The sequence below is a fragment of the Vespa crabro genome, chromosome 4 (assembly GCF_910589235.1).
Source record: "Vespa crabro chromosome 4, iyVesCrab1.2, whole genome shotgun sequence".
In the NCBI taxonomy this organism is placed as follows: Eukaryota; Metazoa; Arthropoda; class Insecta; order Hymenoptera; family Vespidae; genus Vespa; species Vespa crabro.
The window spans coordinates 4,618,213-4,636,828 of record NC_060958.1 but is presented as its reverse complement, the minus strand read 5'-3'; the positions used below and the strand labels follow the sequence as shown (position 1 = coordinate 4,636,828).

Sequence of the window (18,616 nt, the reverse complement as noted above, 5' to 3'; positions counted from 1 at the left end):
GCGTAAAATCTTGTCTAATTTACATATCCTCTTTCACGTTCCAATCTACCTATATAATAGAACATATAAGACTGTAATCAAATTTGATTTTATTATTTGATTGTTTAATTAAATACGCAATATAGAATATATGTACATACTCATATATCATATATAATTATGTAAGTAATATTTCTTACTACCTTTACGGGAAAGCTAAGAGTGTTATCATGAACAGATATCGTATTGCACTGAAAAGGTCACCCTCTCCTTCTTAACCGACTACGTCAAACGTTCTAATAATTTTTGTTTACATTCTCTTACCAAGAAACGAATTTCTTAGAACGGATAATCATAATATCATAACATATAAACAATTCGTTAACATTAATACTCTTAGCACGTTATGAATTTAATTGAGTTTTAAATCTAATTGTATATTCTATATTATGTAAAAACAAATATAAAATAAGATATGAAGAAAAAAATATACAATGCGATCATCGCTGTATCGGTGTAAGCTGAATTTCACAGGTATTTTTCAAATATAAATTATTATTTGAAAAATTTCATAAGGATTATCTATATACAAAGTATTGATACGTATGTATATACAATACATATGAATCTATGCATATCTGTCTACAAATATTTCTAAATTCGTATACGTACATATATATCGAACTATTAAATAAAATATATGTGTAATATAAATGATGATAAACTAAACTTATATTTAATTGTCGTAGAAAATTATAAAGAAAGAAATTTGCAGACGTTCTAAGAGAAATATTTAACCTGCCAAATATATCGTTTGTATTATAAGATTAAAAGCCGAACGTTCAAGTATAGTTCAAGGCTAAAGAGAACCCAAACAAACTATTGTTTTGATTACTTTATCGGTCGAAAAATTTCTTAGAATTCCGAAGGCAGCTTATTGCGAATATTTATATGTCGAGTACTATTGATCTCAATGTCAGTATATCTTTAACAGAAGATAGACTTACACGTACGAAAAGGTAAACATTATTTCTATTAAATTAAAAATATTTCTCGTGTACTGTGTGCTATTTTATTCAATTCATAAAATTTCATACTTTGTCATTAATGTTCGGAAGCATGTTTGCATATTTCTTTTCTACAATTTATTATATTTAAATATTTAATTATAATATATATATATATATATATGTGTGTGTGTGTGTGTATAATTAATAATATCAACTCGGTTATAGTTGGGAATCGTCAAAAATGTACGACTTATTTCTCTAAAAGAAAAAGAAGAAGGAAGAAAAAGAGGAGGAGAAGACAAAGAATAGACAGTGGGCAGCATTGACCTATATAAATTCTCAGAAGAAGTATTAGCCTACTGACTTATATAATTTCTTGGAAAAAATCTCTGCTTTCAATATCAAGGTAGGCGATCAAAAAAAAGAACTCTCTTATTCACACTTACATTCACATAAACGTATAACACGTTAACGTTCATAAAAATGTTATATATATATGAGTTTTATATATGTAGACATATATACAATATGATATATCGAGACATATATAATATATATTATATGTCTTTCGACGTATATTTATATGTTTATATATATGTATGCATATATGTTATATTATATATGTATTCATTGAAGAGTTCAGGCTTTTTACTTTGATATTTGTAGGTAAAGTATTGTCTTCTTTTCAAAAAGAAACGAAGCCATTGAAGCGCAAGTAAGGGACAATATTTTTTTTTCCATCTCGTCGTACATTCTTGTTATTTCTTTCACGAATTATTAATAAAATTTATTAACATAAATTAATAAATATTTAATATTAAAGTAGAGTAATAATACAATTCGTAACATGTTTGATAATCTAAACAATATAGAATTGTTATTAGAAAATAAAATAAATTCTGAAGCACGTTGAAGAATGATGATCACATTGTATATTTAAGAAAATTAATATAAAAATCGTCGAAGAGGAAAAAAAGAAGAAAAGAAATATCTATATTATAATCTATAAGAGCGTTTATCGCGTATCCTACGATCATCTCACCCGGTAGATAGACTCCATCTCTCATATCAATGTATCCACAATGAAAGCAATTATTATCGGCAGGATGCCGGTGATCCTCTCATTACCTGTTTCCTCCTTTGGATCTTGCGAACGCCTCCCGATGTTCCTTCGAGCGCGTAATGAAACGTAATGCAACGTAATAGAAGGTAATGGCTGGATGTGCGCACCCGATATACGCTCTCGTTCTTTCCCTTCCTCCTCTTCGTTCTTATCCTTCTCTTCCTTCTCCTTTCGTATCCTTAAAGAAAGAAGAAGCCTTTGGTAAAGTGTTCTCTTGCTCGCGTCGATCGAGATCGTCACGGTCTTCCGTTTAATTCGATTACGGACGTCGAATCTATAAAAGGATCGCCTGGAAGCACGGATAAATGAAGATTACCACGTAGAAAATCGATTGTCCTTCGGTTTCGTTCGTTTTAATATAACTAAATAGTTAAGATTATATTTTAAATAAGGATATGGACGATATTCTAAAAAATATTAATTATTTTTATATATATATATACAATATAATATATATTTTATATATATTCTATATAATGTATATATATGATATACATATATACACATACATATATGTATACATATAAATATACATGTACATATATATATATATATATATATATATATATAAATATGTATATATGCATGTATATATATAAATATGTATATATGCATGTATATATATAAATATGTATATATATATACATATATATATATATATATATATATATATATATATATATATATATATATATTGGGTATTATAAAATTAAAAAAGGATTAGAGGATATTACGATAAATATTAATTATTGATATATAAATCATCATTAAGAAAAAACGAATTTTTCTCTATAAACTATTGAAATGAAACTTACAATATTTATTACATTTTTTTACGGATCTACAGTCACTTAAATTACGCATCTTATAAAATTAAAAAAAAAATTAAATACATTCTTATATAACTTCGCTTTAATTATAAAAATACCACTACTACTACTACTATTATTACTACTACTACTACTACTACTACTACTACTACTACTATTATTATTACTACTATTACTACTACTATTATTACTACTACTACTACTACTACTACTATTATAACTAATAATAATAATAATAATAATAATAATAATAATAATAATAATAATAATAATAATAATGAGTAATAGTAATACAAAGTATTACAGATTTTCTATCGACTTCGATTTAAATTTATTCTTTGCATTATCGTCTGAGATTCGTGTCTTCAAGACGAAGAAGAGACGTAAAACCCGCATGTCTTGGTCCATTCCAGTCAGTACGCGTCACTTGTTCGCGTGACTTCGATTCAAAAGAATTTTTATTCTTAGTAATCGTGGGAAGGAAGATTACGTTCGCGTTTTGCTGAGTTAGCGCTGATTTCATCCCTTCCTTCGTGATTTCCTATCGAGATATAAAAACTTTTTTAGATACAGTACGATTAGGGTCATATGGACAAAAAGAAAAAAAAATAAACGAAAAAGTTTAAAATAAAACATATCATTACACAAATAACAAATATAAATTTTTTTTAATATATATATACATACATACATGCGTACGTAGATACATTGAAATTATTTTTATTAAAATTAAATTGAAGTCAAATGAAAATATAAGTGCTATAATTCCCACGAAGTCGCATGGAAATATTATTCCTGATTTATAAGATTTCCTTTTATGCATATCTACAAATCTTATCCTTCTTTCTTTCTCTATTCTCGTTTCGAGATCATATCGAATAGAAATCATGACAATAACCAACGATCGATCGTATAAAGGAATATTATCTACGACTGGAGGCTATCCTCGGAATCGTCGCGGTAGAAATCATTTCGAATCGATTCGATCGGATCGAATGGTTTCGGTATTGAATAAAATACAACATGAAACCCATGGTCTTCGAGAAACATGGCACGCGCCTTCGTTTCTACCGTTCGAAAGCAATCATTTCGAGACTATGATATAAAGCTAACCTACAATTCCGACTTGTAAATCGGGTTCAAGCGTGTGCGACTTGTCCTTTGTAGATTTTTCTCGTTTCGATGATTGCCACCGTCGTTTGACATTTTTCATGATTTTTTTTTCTTTTTTCTTAGTTTTTATTTTTTGGATTTTTTTTATTTTCCTTCAAGAGAAGGTGTACCAAATCGACAGAGTGTATCGATATTGTGTAATCGATATTATATATATATATATATATATATATATATTTTTCCATCTTTTTAAAACTCGTTACGAAGGAAATTTTTTTTTTTTAGTCCATTCACTACGAAGTCGTACTCGGTAGTAACTATCGATCGATTTCTCTTATTCTTGTCGAGACAATATATCTGTCTATAAATAAATAACTATCTATAAAAAAAAGTCAAGCAGAATCTAGTATTAAATCTTTTTAAATTGAAACATGATACATTTAATATAGATATATATATTCTACTGTATATGTATATATGTAAATATATATATATATATATGTATATATATATATTTCAACACATTTATATTAAAATGTCAGATCATGATAAAAAGAAGGGTGTCTCTTCTTGATATTAAAAAAACGCCGAAAGCAGTTTCCGCGGCATATTATGACATAGAACGATCGATAACTATCAGACAGCAATTTCAAAGAACCTGGAAAGCATTCGAGCGGAACAATTGTGTGATTTAAGTGCTGGAGGGAGTCGGCACGCTTCCAGAATTTCAAGGCGGTGTTCGTCGATCGAGTCGAGATCACGACTAGGAGACTTTCGCTCGAGGAATCCATCGTGAGATCGTTAATGTTTTATAAACGATTGAGAGAGGGTGGATCGATAGTGTCCCTTTTTTGTCGGACGTCTAATCGGTGAATCGTTATTGCCGATTTACGAACGCTCCCTTCTTATGTCTAAGAATCGAGATATGTAGCTCGATGTTTTATGTCCTCGAGTTCTCCTTTACTTCTTCTTCTTCTTCTTTTTTGTTTCTTCTTCTTCGAGTATCGAGACTTTTACAAAAGGAACGTCGCTAGCTATATGCTATGAAGAGAAGTGAATCGAGAGGAGGAAGCAAAATGTCACGATCGATAATGAAATCGTGCGGCAAGCTGGTCTTTGAACCGATCGGCCTTGCCCCTTTCCAATAAAACGCACTATAGAATACGTCCGAGCACGAGAGTAAATCGAATAAATCGGTATATATCCTCTATATATATAGAGAGATATACGTAAGTATATTAATTTATATTGAAATAGATTTCTTTTGTTTTTGGAATAATACGTCGGAAATAAAAATGATCGTTTCAATAACGTTATTCAAACAAATTCTTTTTCTTTTTTATTTGATTTCATTATATTTTCTTCCCTCCTTTTTTATTTTTTTTATTTTTATGAAAATTATTCTATAACAAATAATGGAATAAAATTTCGACATTTTCTAAATTATTGTAATAATTGGAAGATTCTTTTAAAAGTATTTAAATCGAAGTACCGTTTTGCTCCAAGCTTTGTGAAGCTTTTCTTTTCTTTTCCTTTTTCTTTTTTTTTCGATTTATATGATTTCACGACGCGCGAGGCTGCCGTTTGAGGTCATAGTTGATCTTTGCTCGATATAATCGAGTACTTTCTCCAGGGTGTATAGCAAAGCTTATAAAACCGTAGCATGGCGTGCCACGCGAGAGAGGTTCGGCTTGTCCGATCTAACACGATAAGCGGACTTGAAAACCTATTGTTAGGGCTCCATTCGTTCTCTGGCTAAATTATCCAAATGCATTCGAATACCGTTCCGCGTCGGCTAACCGTCCGTGGACGGTTCAAACGCGCACGCTAAAACGTTGTGCCGCCTCCGCCTTAGTGTTTTTCCGCTGGCCGAATGTAAGACAAATCTCTCAGGAGTCCAAACACGACGATATATATTTCCACTTTGTATAACACTATTTATATATGTATATGTATCTATCTCTCTTTCTATATCTTTCCTTGTTGTTCGCTATCTTCTTCAAAACACCCACGCAATATAATGAACTCGATCGTGATACTGATATCACGTGATTTAATAGTCTACTCGATGTTTTTTCGACATACTTAAATTAACAATAACGGACCTTTAAAAGAAAGAAAAAAAAGAGAGTGAGAGAAAGAGAGAGAGAGAGGAGAAGAGGAAGAGACAATTATAACAAGTAAATATATTAGATACATTTATATTATGGTTTATAAAGAGATTTTTTAAATATCCTAGAAATTATTTATACCGTTTGAAAATATAAGGAGGAGATTAGGAAGAAACGTTTGGATTGCTATCGATAGAGAAAGAGAGAGAGAGAGAGAGAGAGAGAGAGAGAGAGAGAGAAAGAGATACCTACACATTTTTTCTCTTCACCAGTAATCTTTCTTAACCTCTTAGTGTTAGAAAGGTAACGACTATTGATCTTATCATATTGCTTCATTCACGATACTAGCGTAACTACATACGTATTTACCTACTACTCGATTTGCATAGTCTTCCGTGGTGGACCAGAAAAAAACTCGTGTTTAATTAACTCGCTACTTCTACGAATTTCAACGTGCTTGAGAAAGAGAAAAAGAGGAAAAGAGAAAGAGGGAAAGAGAAAGAAAGAAAGAAGGAAAAAAGAAAGAAAGAAAGAAAAAGAGAAAGAAAGAAAGAAAGAGAAAAAGAGAGATTCGGAGAAGAGTTACAATGCGGAAATCGTGTGTTTGTGATTGTATGCGACTATATATGTCTGCGTAACTAGTAGCACGCGGTAACGTGATTTAATGAGCGACGGTCCAATGCTTTTCGTGTGTTTGGCGACAGACAGACTCTTCTTCTTTAGTTTGTTATACGAACCATGTTGAAATGTTCTAAAATCTTCTCCAGGAAACGTTTGGACGGCCGTTAAAGAGTATTTAATACGTCGCCCAGTCAATTTGCTTTACTTTAGCTCGCGATCAATTCTCTAAGCTGAGAGGCTTTGGTCGTGTTTGCCAGCGAGTCACGCTTCGCTACCCCTACACTTCGTCGTAGGCGTCTATCTCTTTCTCTCTTTCTCTCTTTCTCTCTTATTCTCTTTCTCCGAATATTTATCGGCTAATATACGTTTCGAGACGACAGGAGACCCTCTCTTCTTCATTTTCTTCTTCTTCTTCTTCTTGGGATACTGTTAATATCAACGTTTCTACAGAATTAATAGGAATATCAACTTATTCAAGTGAAAGTGATATATTTATATATTTTTTTTATCAGAATATAATTTATTTCGTGCAATATTATTGCGATCAATTCGCATGATCAAGCGAGCGACAAAACTGTTAATTCCTAAATTTATTTATCTTTTCTTTTTCTTTTTTTTTTGATTCTTTCTGTAAAAATTATAAAAGAAAAGAATATAATTGGTCAATATAATTAACTGGTAATATTAAATTTTTCGTGACAAATTAAATTTATTTGTTTCTAATATTTTATTTATTTATTTATTTTTTACTTTTGCTTATTTAGACCACTCATTCTCATAATTAACGGTACGTAAGCAAAATAAATAACATGCGAATGAACATGTAAATGTGTGCAATAATAATATTTTCTCTCTTTGTTATATTCGTACCATACCAAAGAAGAAGTTATTCTTTTGCATGATCGAGTCGTAAGATGAACGAATCGGTGGCATGCGTTTCGACATCATCATTCTACTTCCTCCTCCTCCTCCTCCTCCTTCTCGTTGAACACTCTTAGCGCAACATTCTCGTCTCGAATCTGCAAACGGATCTGGAGCGGCCTTTCACTCTCTTTCCGACTTTACATCGTGATTTCGATGAGAAACTTTAAGATGAAGACCTTCAGAAGGTTGCACAAAGAAATACTAAAAAGACTTATTACGATAATAGAAAATATTATAGCGTACTTGTAATATATTAGAATATATATATATATATATATATATATATGTATGTATGTATTTATATATAATTATACAGCCACATTGAATTGGAAAATTACTTTGAAAAGGGTATCTCGATTGTCAATGGTTTTAACAGGCGTCTTTTATTGGATATCCACCCACCATAAATTACCTTGAAACCATTGGTCACTCGAATGATGATTCTTAAGACTAACCATTTTTTTTCCTTTTTGATTTTCAGTTTTTTTTCTTTTTTTTTTTTCTTTCTCCTATCGTCTCTCGATGATTTACGATGGCAGCCACGTCGGCTTCGATCGCTTTCAGCGGGTTACACCTTCGGACTTAACGATCCGAAGTTCTATACTTGAAGAACTAATGGAATTAACCGGCTCGTTAGCACGGAATCGATAGGCAATTATTCGATAATATGTCGATAATTTTTCATCAACGCTGCCTGCTTATCGATTCGATTTTTATTCAATTTCAAAGGGAAAACTACTTTGTGAGATAACCACTCGTTTGATTTATAGAAACGGACACAACAAAATTTTATTTGAGTATATACGAAATAAATTTACGATGTTTACACAGAGAAAAAGATATATATATATATATATATATATATATATGTTTGTGTAAACACATATTAAATCTATCCTATGTTGAAAAGTTAGAGACATACATCGAGGCGACACTTAAAAAGAGATATTTTCCTTTCTCTCAATAACGATAAAAATAATGAGTCTTGTAGTTGTGCAGAAAAGAGAAAAAGAAAATGGAGGCGGGAGAGATGGTAAGGGGAAAGGAACGGGGCTTATAACAAGTGGCGGTGGCGACGGCAGCGGCAATATTCGCAAGTATATTTTGCTTCTAACGGAGTCCCAGGCCGAACACGATTCGCCGATAGATCTGAGACGGTGCCATAAATTTCGCAAATGCATTCGCGATCCTCGTTTGGAATATTTTATGAACGGCATAAAGCACGATCTCCACGTAGGCGGATATCCTCGTGGTCAGGTTGAAACGAGCTCGAGTTTTCTATTGAATGTTCGACAAGATTTTATTTATATATGTATGCACGTATCTCTATATGCGTATACTGATTTATTTCTAATACTCTAAGAAGCTGTATTCTACGATATATTATAGGATGTAGCTACCATGGATATTATTATAATTTTTGCCGAAATCTCATTAGATCGGATCATGATGAAACGGTATTAAGCGTGTAACGGACGATCTGCTAAAAAAATGGTAAATAGAACGAAATTATTTCAGGATATGCCGCATAATCTCATCGTTCCAATCATCTTCTACTATCACCAACGACGGCGGTATCTTCTCAGGATCGTTCTTCTTACTCGACGATATCGAGAACATTAAATTCTTGCTGCTCAATGTAACAGACATTTGAGACTCTGAAAGAAATAAAAGAAAGAAATAAAAATAATTATATAGAAAATAATTTCATAGTTTAATGAGGTATACTTATCCTATTTAAATGAGATATATGTATGTTACTGTTCGTTACTTTGATCTGATCAATTCTAATCGAGTACGAACCTTGCGACGAGTGTTTCCTCGATACGAAATTTCTTATTTTATTCAAGCAATTGAAATAAAGTAATCTTTCACGAAATTTCGGTGTTGTGAAAGTATACAAGAGAGGATTCACAGCACTGTTTACGGGAATTATAAATACGACGATCCAGGCGTGAAGTTCCGCTAGAAAGGAAGCATGATCTTTGGAAGATCTAGAAATGATCGATGAAATATGTCGGTATAGTAAATTGAAAGTAATCATAGTGCCTAGTTCGTTACTTTTGTCCTGTGTTCCTTTCAACAAGAATATGACTATTCATATATCATATTAAAACGATATTATCATTGTTATTATCGTCGTATATGAGAAAATATCTTTTGAAGAAATCTTTCTGAAGGAGAATGAAAGAATCTTATGAAAGCACTATCATTACTATTTTACATATATCACCATGATAGAAAATGAGATAGGTTTATATATACCTGGTACAGGATATTTCATCATGGCCAAGATTTTCAGAATGATAATCGGTGCCCAACAAGTTGCGTCCGTTAAGACGATCAAGAAGAATCTTAAAGCAAATTCCATATCGCCAACTGATAATGGGGTTGCGTGACGAGTTTTCCAAATGCTTGCAAACATGCCAGCATAAACGTATCCGATGGTTATCAGCCTGTGTATTTTAATTAGGTTTCAATGAGAGTATCATTAATCGAAATAGATTAAATCGTATAAACTCGAGTTCCGTTGATTAACTAACGAATTACTTTCTAACGGGATATTGTCGACTCTTACCCCAACAAGTTAACTCCTAAAAATATGAATGCGGAATATTGCCATCCGATTGAGTAAGGATCGTCTATGTGCAAAGGAAAACACATACCATTTGCCCCGTAAAATCTAGTGCTGTTTCTCCATAGAATAACTGTATAATGTTATTACCATTTAAATTATTTGATTAGAAAGAAATAAGAACAATGATGCACCAATTAGTTCCAAGTGACATATCTATATAGTTAGTATAATCGATAATAATTAATATAATATAATATAATATTACAAAACAGATGGTACTTAAAAGAAATATCCTTTTAAAAATAATATACGAAGAATTTAATTAAACGACGAATTATATTTTACGTACGTCATAAGCATGAAGAAAATAAAAAAGAAAGAGAGAAACAAAAATAAAGTTATTATATCTCAACGAATAATCTATACGAGCATTGCATGTACTATATGTGTGTTTATGTACCTGGAATAACAGCGAGTATAAAACCGGTGATCCATATAAACATCATTGATGCCGCTGCTGTTAGTGGCCTCATAGCATGATGACCTTTCAACGGTGCGGCAATCAGTACGAATCGTTCAACGGACATAAACGATAGGATAAGCACTGATACCTTAGAGATCGTTTCAAAGTTTAATTAGTTAGATATTTATTTAATTGAGAGAAAAAAGTGCCTTTGTTTTCTCTTTCGTCTTTTATCTGGATTTCATGTGATTAAGTGTTTAATAGTTACATATATATATATATATATATATATATATATATATATATATACACGCACACACGCTTTATATCTTTATTTTAATTTGTATACTTTTTAATTCAATAATAACGAAGAATGTAAAATCGCTTGGTAACCTTTGATAAAAGTTATTACTCATAAATAACTATTTTAGAAAGATTTATATAGGAATTACGACGTTCTTACTTCTGACGAGATCATCGCTAAAACTCCGAGAAATGTGCACACCCAAGAGGACATCCATGAGCTAGCTTCCTTATTGTAGTTATCACGGAACTGCAAGTCTACCAGAGCGATTATGAACAAGTATACGCCCATCAGCATGTCGGACACTGTAAAAGGGATTACGCACAATGCTATTGCTATAGCCAACGGTTCTATGATTTATAGTTGGGTTCATATCGTTGGTGGATCATCGTTACGCCGCCGTTGTAAATCGTATCGGTTAATAATATCACGAAGCGTAGAATAGTATTCTATGCCGACGCATATAGCGTTACATACCTTTTATTATAATTTTTTCTTTTTTCTTTCTTTTATTTATTTTTCTTTTTTCTTTAATAATTTATTTCATCGTTTGAAATCGTATTCGGACTAATCAATAGCTATTCAATATATTTTATTTATTAATATATAGAATATTCTATTTTAATTATTATTATTCATAGTCATGAAAGATCATCAATGATTTTTAACAATAATAATATTTAATATAAAAAAATAAAATAATATAAAAAATATATATATATATATTAAAGAGAAATTATTAATTCATATTAAATTTGATGTGATAATGATCAAATAATATTTTTAGTAAAAATATTTTGATTACGAACCGGCTAGATTTCTAATCAGGATACTCAAAACACGATTTTCATCCTTCGCAGTGAATCGTTCCCAAAGTACAAGAGCATTGCCTATGAAAGTTACGCAAGATATTCCCCAGACTGCACCCTTCAACATAGACGTGCCTAGCAAGTGCGACAACGACGAAAGACCTTTTTCCAAAATACAGATAAATGAAGATATGATGTTTTTTTTTTTTTAATTGTTGCAAATTGTAACTTACCGTCGCTGGCTGGCGAACACTTTTGTACCTTCGATGCAAACATCATACAATAATAAAATTTTTTGAAGTATCTATAAAAAAAAGAACAAGTAAAAGGATAAAAACAAAACAAAGAAATAAAATTACGTTCATAATGATATGAGTTAACGTACATAAAGTCCAAATTGTTAAACACGTTGAATGAGTCCTTGTCTAGATTGTCCATATTAATCTCCTGGACGCCGCTGAAATAAAAAGAATAAAAAAATATTTGTTTGAAAAAAAAGCAGGATATTGGAACCGAAATTGGATGTAATTATAAACAGATGAGAGATAAAATCTTAAAGTGAACTCGGGTAGATTTGTTTCAGAAGCCTTGATTTAGATGATTAATTGAAGAAAAAGAAGAAAAAATGAAATAAATTTGACTAATACCCAACTTCGAAAAGGAACAATTATAAAAATGAAATAAAACTTACAGTGATCGTAGATTCATTAAAGGAATCAACACATCCATAGAAAAATCCTCGATTGGGTTATAACCGATCAATCTGCAATTACGAAGGCTTTGATAATCCATTAAAAAGAAAAAACAAATATTAAGACCAAGAAAATTCATAAAGAGGTTGTTTTGATTAGATTAAGATACGTGACGTTACATTTAATCGTAACTTGCGATAATATACACCGGGATAAGTACAAATAAATACTTTGCGGCACGTAGAGGATTTAATATGGTTTACTTACAGTTTCGTGAGATTTATCGTGGCTTTAAATACGTTCAAATGCAAAGATATGATGTGATTATGTGCCAATTTACTGGAAAAAATCATTTTTTTATTGTAATTTATTAATATCATGATATTATGACGGTATAAAACGATGTTTCGAATACTTACAGCTCAAGAAGTTGTTTTAGATTCTTAAAAGCATTCTCATCAATGGTCTTTATGTGATTACGTTCCAAGTTCCTATATAAAAATATTTATTTTTTTTGTTGTTTTAATAGAGGCACATAGTAATTTGTTTAATGATAATACTTACAACGATTGTAAAGCAGGCACACCCTTAAACATGTCCGCTGTGATGCTCTCGAAATGGTTCTCACTCAACATTCTGCAATGTTACTTTAATCTACGTATAACGAGGTATAAGTCATCGTTATCAGTTATTAAATTTAATAAAGGGTCTTCGAAGACTTACATTTCTCTTAAAACCGGCAATCGTGGAAGCACGAAGTTGGTTGTGTTTAAAAAATTCTTACGAAAGTCTCTGAAATACAAATAGTTTAGATCTCGTTTTTATGAATTTTATATGTATGTGTGTATATAGATATAGATACCTATGATATTTGAAATCATTTAAGTTAAATAATATATAATTACCTACTTACATCAAATCCATAGCCGAACTATTTTCGAAATCGGATAAATCAGCTGCCACCAATCGATTATCCTTGGCCTTGAGAGTTTCCAAATTAATTAGACCAGCGAAATCGCCAACTTCGATAACGTTTAATTTATTGTCCGATAGGATACTAGTGGAGAGATGATATTTATTACATAGTTTTTATCGTTAATAACTGTAAATTCTAGATTTTTACTTACAGCCAAATTAAATTTGCTTGATTTACAAAGGCTTCTTCCTCTATTTCGTTTATATCATTATTATCAAGATACCTATAAAAAGAGCGTAATATAGATAAAAACAATGGAAATAATTTAGAATATAATAATAATAAAAAACAGAGAATAAAAAAAAAATAACTTACAACAAATGTAACTGTGTATATCTCGTGAGTGCATTGGCTGGAATACTTCTTATGGAATTGTTAGTTAAAATTCTAGGAAAAAAAAAATGACGCGTTCAATGTGTTTTTTCTTCATACAATAATAAAATAAACGAAGAAAAAAAATCGTACAATTGATCGATTCCCGACGACAAATTCCGTGGAATTTCTTTATATCCTTTGCAAGTCGCATGACATTGATTGTAAATACATCCTATGGGAACGTTCATGATCTCTACAAAAAGATACTTAATTTTGTTAATAGATGATACGAAAGAAAATTTCACTAAGATAACATTGATTACCACAATCTTTATCCTGATTCTTTCCAAGTTTATCCTGTTTCGAAAACCAGCTCCAATCTCCGTTTAAATCGACTGTAATGGGAAAGAATTGTTTAGCTCGTTAAAAGACATTGAAAGTGATTATTTTTATTATCTTTTTCTTTCTGTTTTATTTTTTTTTCATTACATCGCAACTTACTACACAACTCAGCTGATTCATCGTCTTCATACGGACAATCCTTTACTCCGTTACACCAACTACTTTGTGGTTTGCAAATTGTACTATTCAGACAAGGAAACGTACCGATTGGACAGTTATCTATAATCAGGATTTGAATAATACAGTTGAGTAATAAAATCATTAGTTTTTTAAGTATATTAATAATCAAATGATCACCAATATCGACTTATGATGTATTTAAATTTCTCATTATTTTTCTTGATCAATATAATAACAGATAATGTCAATTTAAAAAAATCAATTTTTAATCAATTTACCGTCCATCATCGTTGTAAGAATCGACTGTGAATGATTCGTCGATCCTACAGAAAGTAAGATTAAATTAAGTTAATAAGATTGATTTATAGAAATGAATTCGATTCGTGTCTAAGTCAAATATATTTTTTATCATTAAAATACAGTATTATTCCGTTTCATTTGATTACTAACTGGCTTTTTCAAGTAATCGATCGTACAATTACATCAGACTTTTTGTCCTGAGGGGTGTTTTTATCTAATCGAGAATAGTTCGAAACGTTTTAAATCTCGAAAAACACTTTACACGTAAAAGCAATCTCATATAACTCTTATATATGTTTTTCAAAAGAGGGAGAGAGAGAGAGAGAGAGAAAGAAAGAGGAAGCGAGAAGGAAAGAGGGAGAGGGAGAGAGAGAAATATGAAACAGATTATATAAGAATATAAAGTAATTCGTATTTATGTGAAATATTAATTATTATACTTACTTTGATTGAAGTAATACATAATTAAGAAGAGCATGAAGAAAGTTAGGATCAAGGACGCACCGATAGCTGTAACCCTTCGGTATATCATCGTTTGCTAATGGTAAAACTTTTCTCTGAAGATATTCTTGCAATCACGAAAATTTTTTTATCGTTAAAATCAAGACGATCTATGATATTGATTATCACTATTCTCTCCGATTTTTATTCTTCCACGATTTGCTCTCGACAAAAGACCGTATAACACTGGTTGCATTCGTTTCTTCGTTGCAAACTCCAAATCGCACGCACACGCGCTCTTCATCCTCTTGCAAGTCCTCCTTCCTTTCTCGACAATTCGCATGATTTCATTGCAAATTTTGTCAATCGATCGATCGTACGATTTTTTATTTTAAATGTATATGTGTGTGTGTATCATTTTATCGAAAATAATGCATTTTCACTTCTTCACAAATTTATTTTTAGTTTTCGTTTAGAAATCTTTCTACTTTGTCCACTTTCGATCTTTATATCCGAAGGTAAACATTTAAACTCGATTGGTTGCATTTAATCACTATATCTATAGAAGATATAACGGTATATGAGATAACGTTATGTGTGTTTTTTAATATATATATTATATATATAATATATACTATATCATTATATATATATATATATATATATAATATATCATTATATTTATAATATATCATTATCGAAGACAATAGTAAAATATCTTTAAATTTATTCGTTGAACTTAATATATTTTCAAAATCGTATATATTTGTAAAAACGAGAAAACATTTTATTCATATATTTGATGATGTTTCGTCACGAATTACAACATAAGAAAATAATTTTTCCGCGATACTTTTAACGATCGTCCGTCTTTCACGATTATTACAGCACGTTTCTTCCGAAACGAAAAACTTTTGTAAGAAATTACATTTCATTGCACGTGTAAATCTCTTAGTTCGTGCCGACGCATAAACTATTCATTCGTATTCGGCTATTACTCGGATAACTTCACGAAGACGTATGAAACTAACTCAAGAATACGTAAACGATTCGTTAATAAAGAAACTTTATCGATCATATATAATGACGTACCAACCTATCGATACTTTTTTCTTTATTTTCGACGAAGGTTTCTTTTTAAGACAAACATCAAAAATGTTTCAGTCTCTCTGCAACCTTCGAGAAGCAAAGTACCTCTAGAATCTTAAATCAATTTTATTAATTACTTAGTATATATAGATATAACAAAAAAAAAATCATTATTATATTAAAAAAAAAGGAAGAAAAAAGACGAACAAATGAAACAAAAAATATGAGAATAGAAAAATGCACGAAATTCTTTTACGACGAGGAAGTATTGACCTGGAGTAAAAGGCTTCTAACGTTACCAGGACTTTGGCCAGAAAATCCTAATGATATCCGATTTTTTTTTTATGTAGTTTACGTTATCCTATTCACTAGTCTAGAACTCGTTGGACTTTTTCAAAGTTTGCACGATCTCGACAAAACGCTTCGAAATGTGACGCTTTCCTTACCAACGATATTGATCATCTTAAAAGCTTTAATGTTTCGATGGAAAATGCATCTCGTTTTACCAATCTTGGATATTGTCAGGAGAGATATATCACGAGGATTATATCAAACGGATAATGAAAGAGAAAGAATTGTTTGGTATAATATGGCAGCTACTATGTTTACAACGTCCTCGGCAATGTCCCTTTTCTTCGTTCCCACCTTGTTTTACAGCAAACCAATTTTCGAGTGTATTTTTTCCAGTAAGATTCCTTTTGTAATATTATCTATGTATATATATATATTCATCAAACTCGTTAAATGGAATCTTTTTCGCGTGATTATAGATCTAAAAAAATGATCAATATTATAAATTCGATTTCGATTAAACGTGGTTAGCTTTAAATTTCTTAGTTTTTATTCTGTCTTCTTTCTTTCTTTTTTTTTTTAAGAACACAAGATTATTACTAACACAATTATTAACAGATTAATAACAGATTATTAAGAACACAATGATAATGATCGACACGAATATCTTTCGAAAGTAATATAAATCTCACTTTGTTGTTTTTCACAGATTTCGATAATTGCACGCTCCCGTATGAGTTACCAGTACAAGTAAATTACGTCTACGAGGTGACAGATGTGCGTAAGTACGCGATGTTCTGTATCTGGTTGATACCGGCCAGTACTCTGTTAACCGTAGGTGCAACTGGCGCGGACAGTCTTCTCGTCACTTTGACGTTTTATCTATGCGGACAATTATCGATTCTTGGAAATCGTTTGAAAAACGTTAATCTAGAAATGGGAAAGTATCATTACGAAATGAAACTTCTGATCGATCGACATGCCGAACTCGTAAGGTGAGATTTGATTTTGTTAGAGAGTAAGAGAAGAAAATAAAGAAAAGAAAAGAAAAAAAAAAGAACGATAAGATAAAGCAAACGTGTTAAATTTATTTTTATTTTTACTTCTTCGGCGATTAAACCTCATCGACGATGTATATATTTTCTTTCTTATTTTTCTTCTTTCTCTCTCTTTCTCTTTTCAAATTGTATTACAATCCTCTATGAGCACTTTTCTAAATTCTAAACATTTTTTAATTCGTTTAGAAAATTACGAGATAAATGAAATCGTAGAACTGTTCGTTTTTTTTTTTGGAAAAATTAAAACGAAGGATTTCGAAGATTTAAATATTTTTATTACAGGTTGGCTATGATTTTAAAAAATGCCTTCAGTATTTTAATGTTCGTGCAGACATTAGGTTTAATATGTTCTCTCTGCGTTGTGGTCTATCAATTACTAACGGTAATTAACAATAATCTGTATATAGATATGCAGAGAATTTATAGAATAAATGAAATTCGATGACTAACCATAGATTTTGATAACTATAGAATATCAATATCGTTTTATTTTATTAAAAATTTATGTAATATAATGTTTTATAAAGATTACTATCTTTTCATTAATTCATAGAATAAGAAATGAATATGAATAATTTAAAAATTTGAATCATTTCTGCCACGATCTGACATAATTCATTACATTTACATTTAATAAAACATTTAATATTATTAAATAGAAATATATAACTTTATTTAATAGTGATATTATTGCGAATTATTAGAAATAATTTTATTGAATACTTACATTTTATAAAATATTATTTCTAATAAATCATTTGTGTTTTTGTATATGTATGTGTGTATGTGTATGCTTAGACGTCGGAGAATAGTAAGGATCTAAACACGGTACACTTCGTCTTATATTCTTGTGCAGTCATACTTCTGGCATTTTGTTATTGCTTTTTAGGAGAGTGTTTGATCGAGGAGGTGAGTTTTCATTCTTAGTAAAATGAACAAGATCAATGTCAGAGTTCAATTTTATTTTTAGAGTAGCGCCATAGATTTGGGTTGTTACCTTACGAATTGGTACGAATTACCTGCAAAAGAAATACGTTCGATGATGTTTTGCATAGCTCGATCGAGAA

General features: G+C 30.6%; 2 protein-coding genes and 1 long non-coding RNA gene across 4 annotated transcripts in view; 2 read left to right on the top strand and 1 right to left on the bottom strand.

Moving 5' to 3' along the window:
* Positions 1 to 805: 805 nt before the first annotated feature.
* LOC124423436 lies at positions 806 to 9,324 on the top strand. 2 transcript variants are annotated; one of them, XR_006942084.1, is made up of 3 exons: positions 806 to 998; positions 1,215 to 1,395; positions 9,230 to 9,324. It is a non-coding gene; the product is annotated as an uncharacterized LOC124423436 (long non-coding RNA). The 2 variants fall into 2 exon arrangements; XR_006942085.1 differs by lacking the exon at positions 9,230 to 9,324 and adding an exon at positions 1,656 to 1,740.
* Positions 9,325 to 9,381: 57 nt separating this feature from the next.
* LOC124423432 (relaxin receptor 1) lies at positions 9,382 to 15,436 on the bottom strand. Its single transcript, XM_046961141.1, has 20 exons — positions 15,115 to 15,436; positions 14,350 to 14,469; positions 14,172 to 14,243; positions 13,999 to 14,101; positions 13,849 to 13,920; positions 13,685 to 13,756; positions 13,471 to 13,614; positions 13,281 to 13,349; positions 13,122 to 13,193; positions 12,977 to 13,048; positions 12,825 to 12,896; positions 12,557 to 12,628; positions 12,251 to 12,322; positions 12,099 to 12,169; positions 11,866 to 12,027; positions 11,216 to 11,361; positions 10,750 to 10,900; positions 10,290 to 10,419; positions 9,977 to 10,167; positions 9,382 to 9,676 (listed from the first exon to the last, which is right to left on the bottom strand). The coding sequence occupies exons 1-20, from the start codon at positions 15,200 to 15,202 to the stop codon at positions 9,426 to 9,428; spliced, it is 2,202 nt and encodes a 733-aa protein (XP_046817097.1). The 5' UTR covers positions 15,203 to 15,436; the 3' UTR covers positions 9,382 to 9,425.
* Positions 15,437 to 16,423: 987 nt separating this feature from the next.
* Positions 16,424 to 18,616, top strand: part of LOC124423662 (odorant receptor 82a-like) — a 4,545-nt gene continuing 2,352 nt past the window's right edge. Inside the window, exons 1-5 of the mRNA XM_046961650.1 lie at positions 16,424 to 16,886; positions 17,201 to 17,486; positions 17,832 to 17,931; positions 18,348 to 18,458; positions 18,520 to 18,616. The exon at positions 18,520 to 18,616 is cut by the window's right edge and continues 59 nt beyond it. Coding sequence (XP_046817606.1) covers positions 16,424 to 16,886; positions 17,201 to 17,486; positions 17,832 to 17,931; positions 18,348 to 18,458; positions 18,520 to 18,616 — 1,057 coding nt within the window. The remainder of the gene's footprint in view (positions 16,887 to 17,200; positions 17,487 to 17,831; positions 17,932 to 18,347; positions 18,459 to 18,519) is intronic.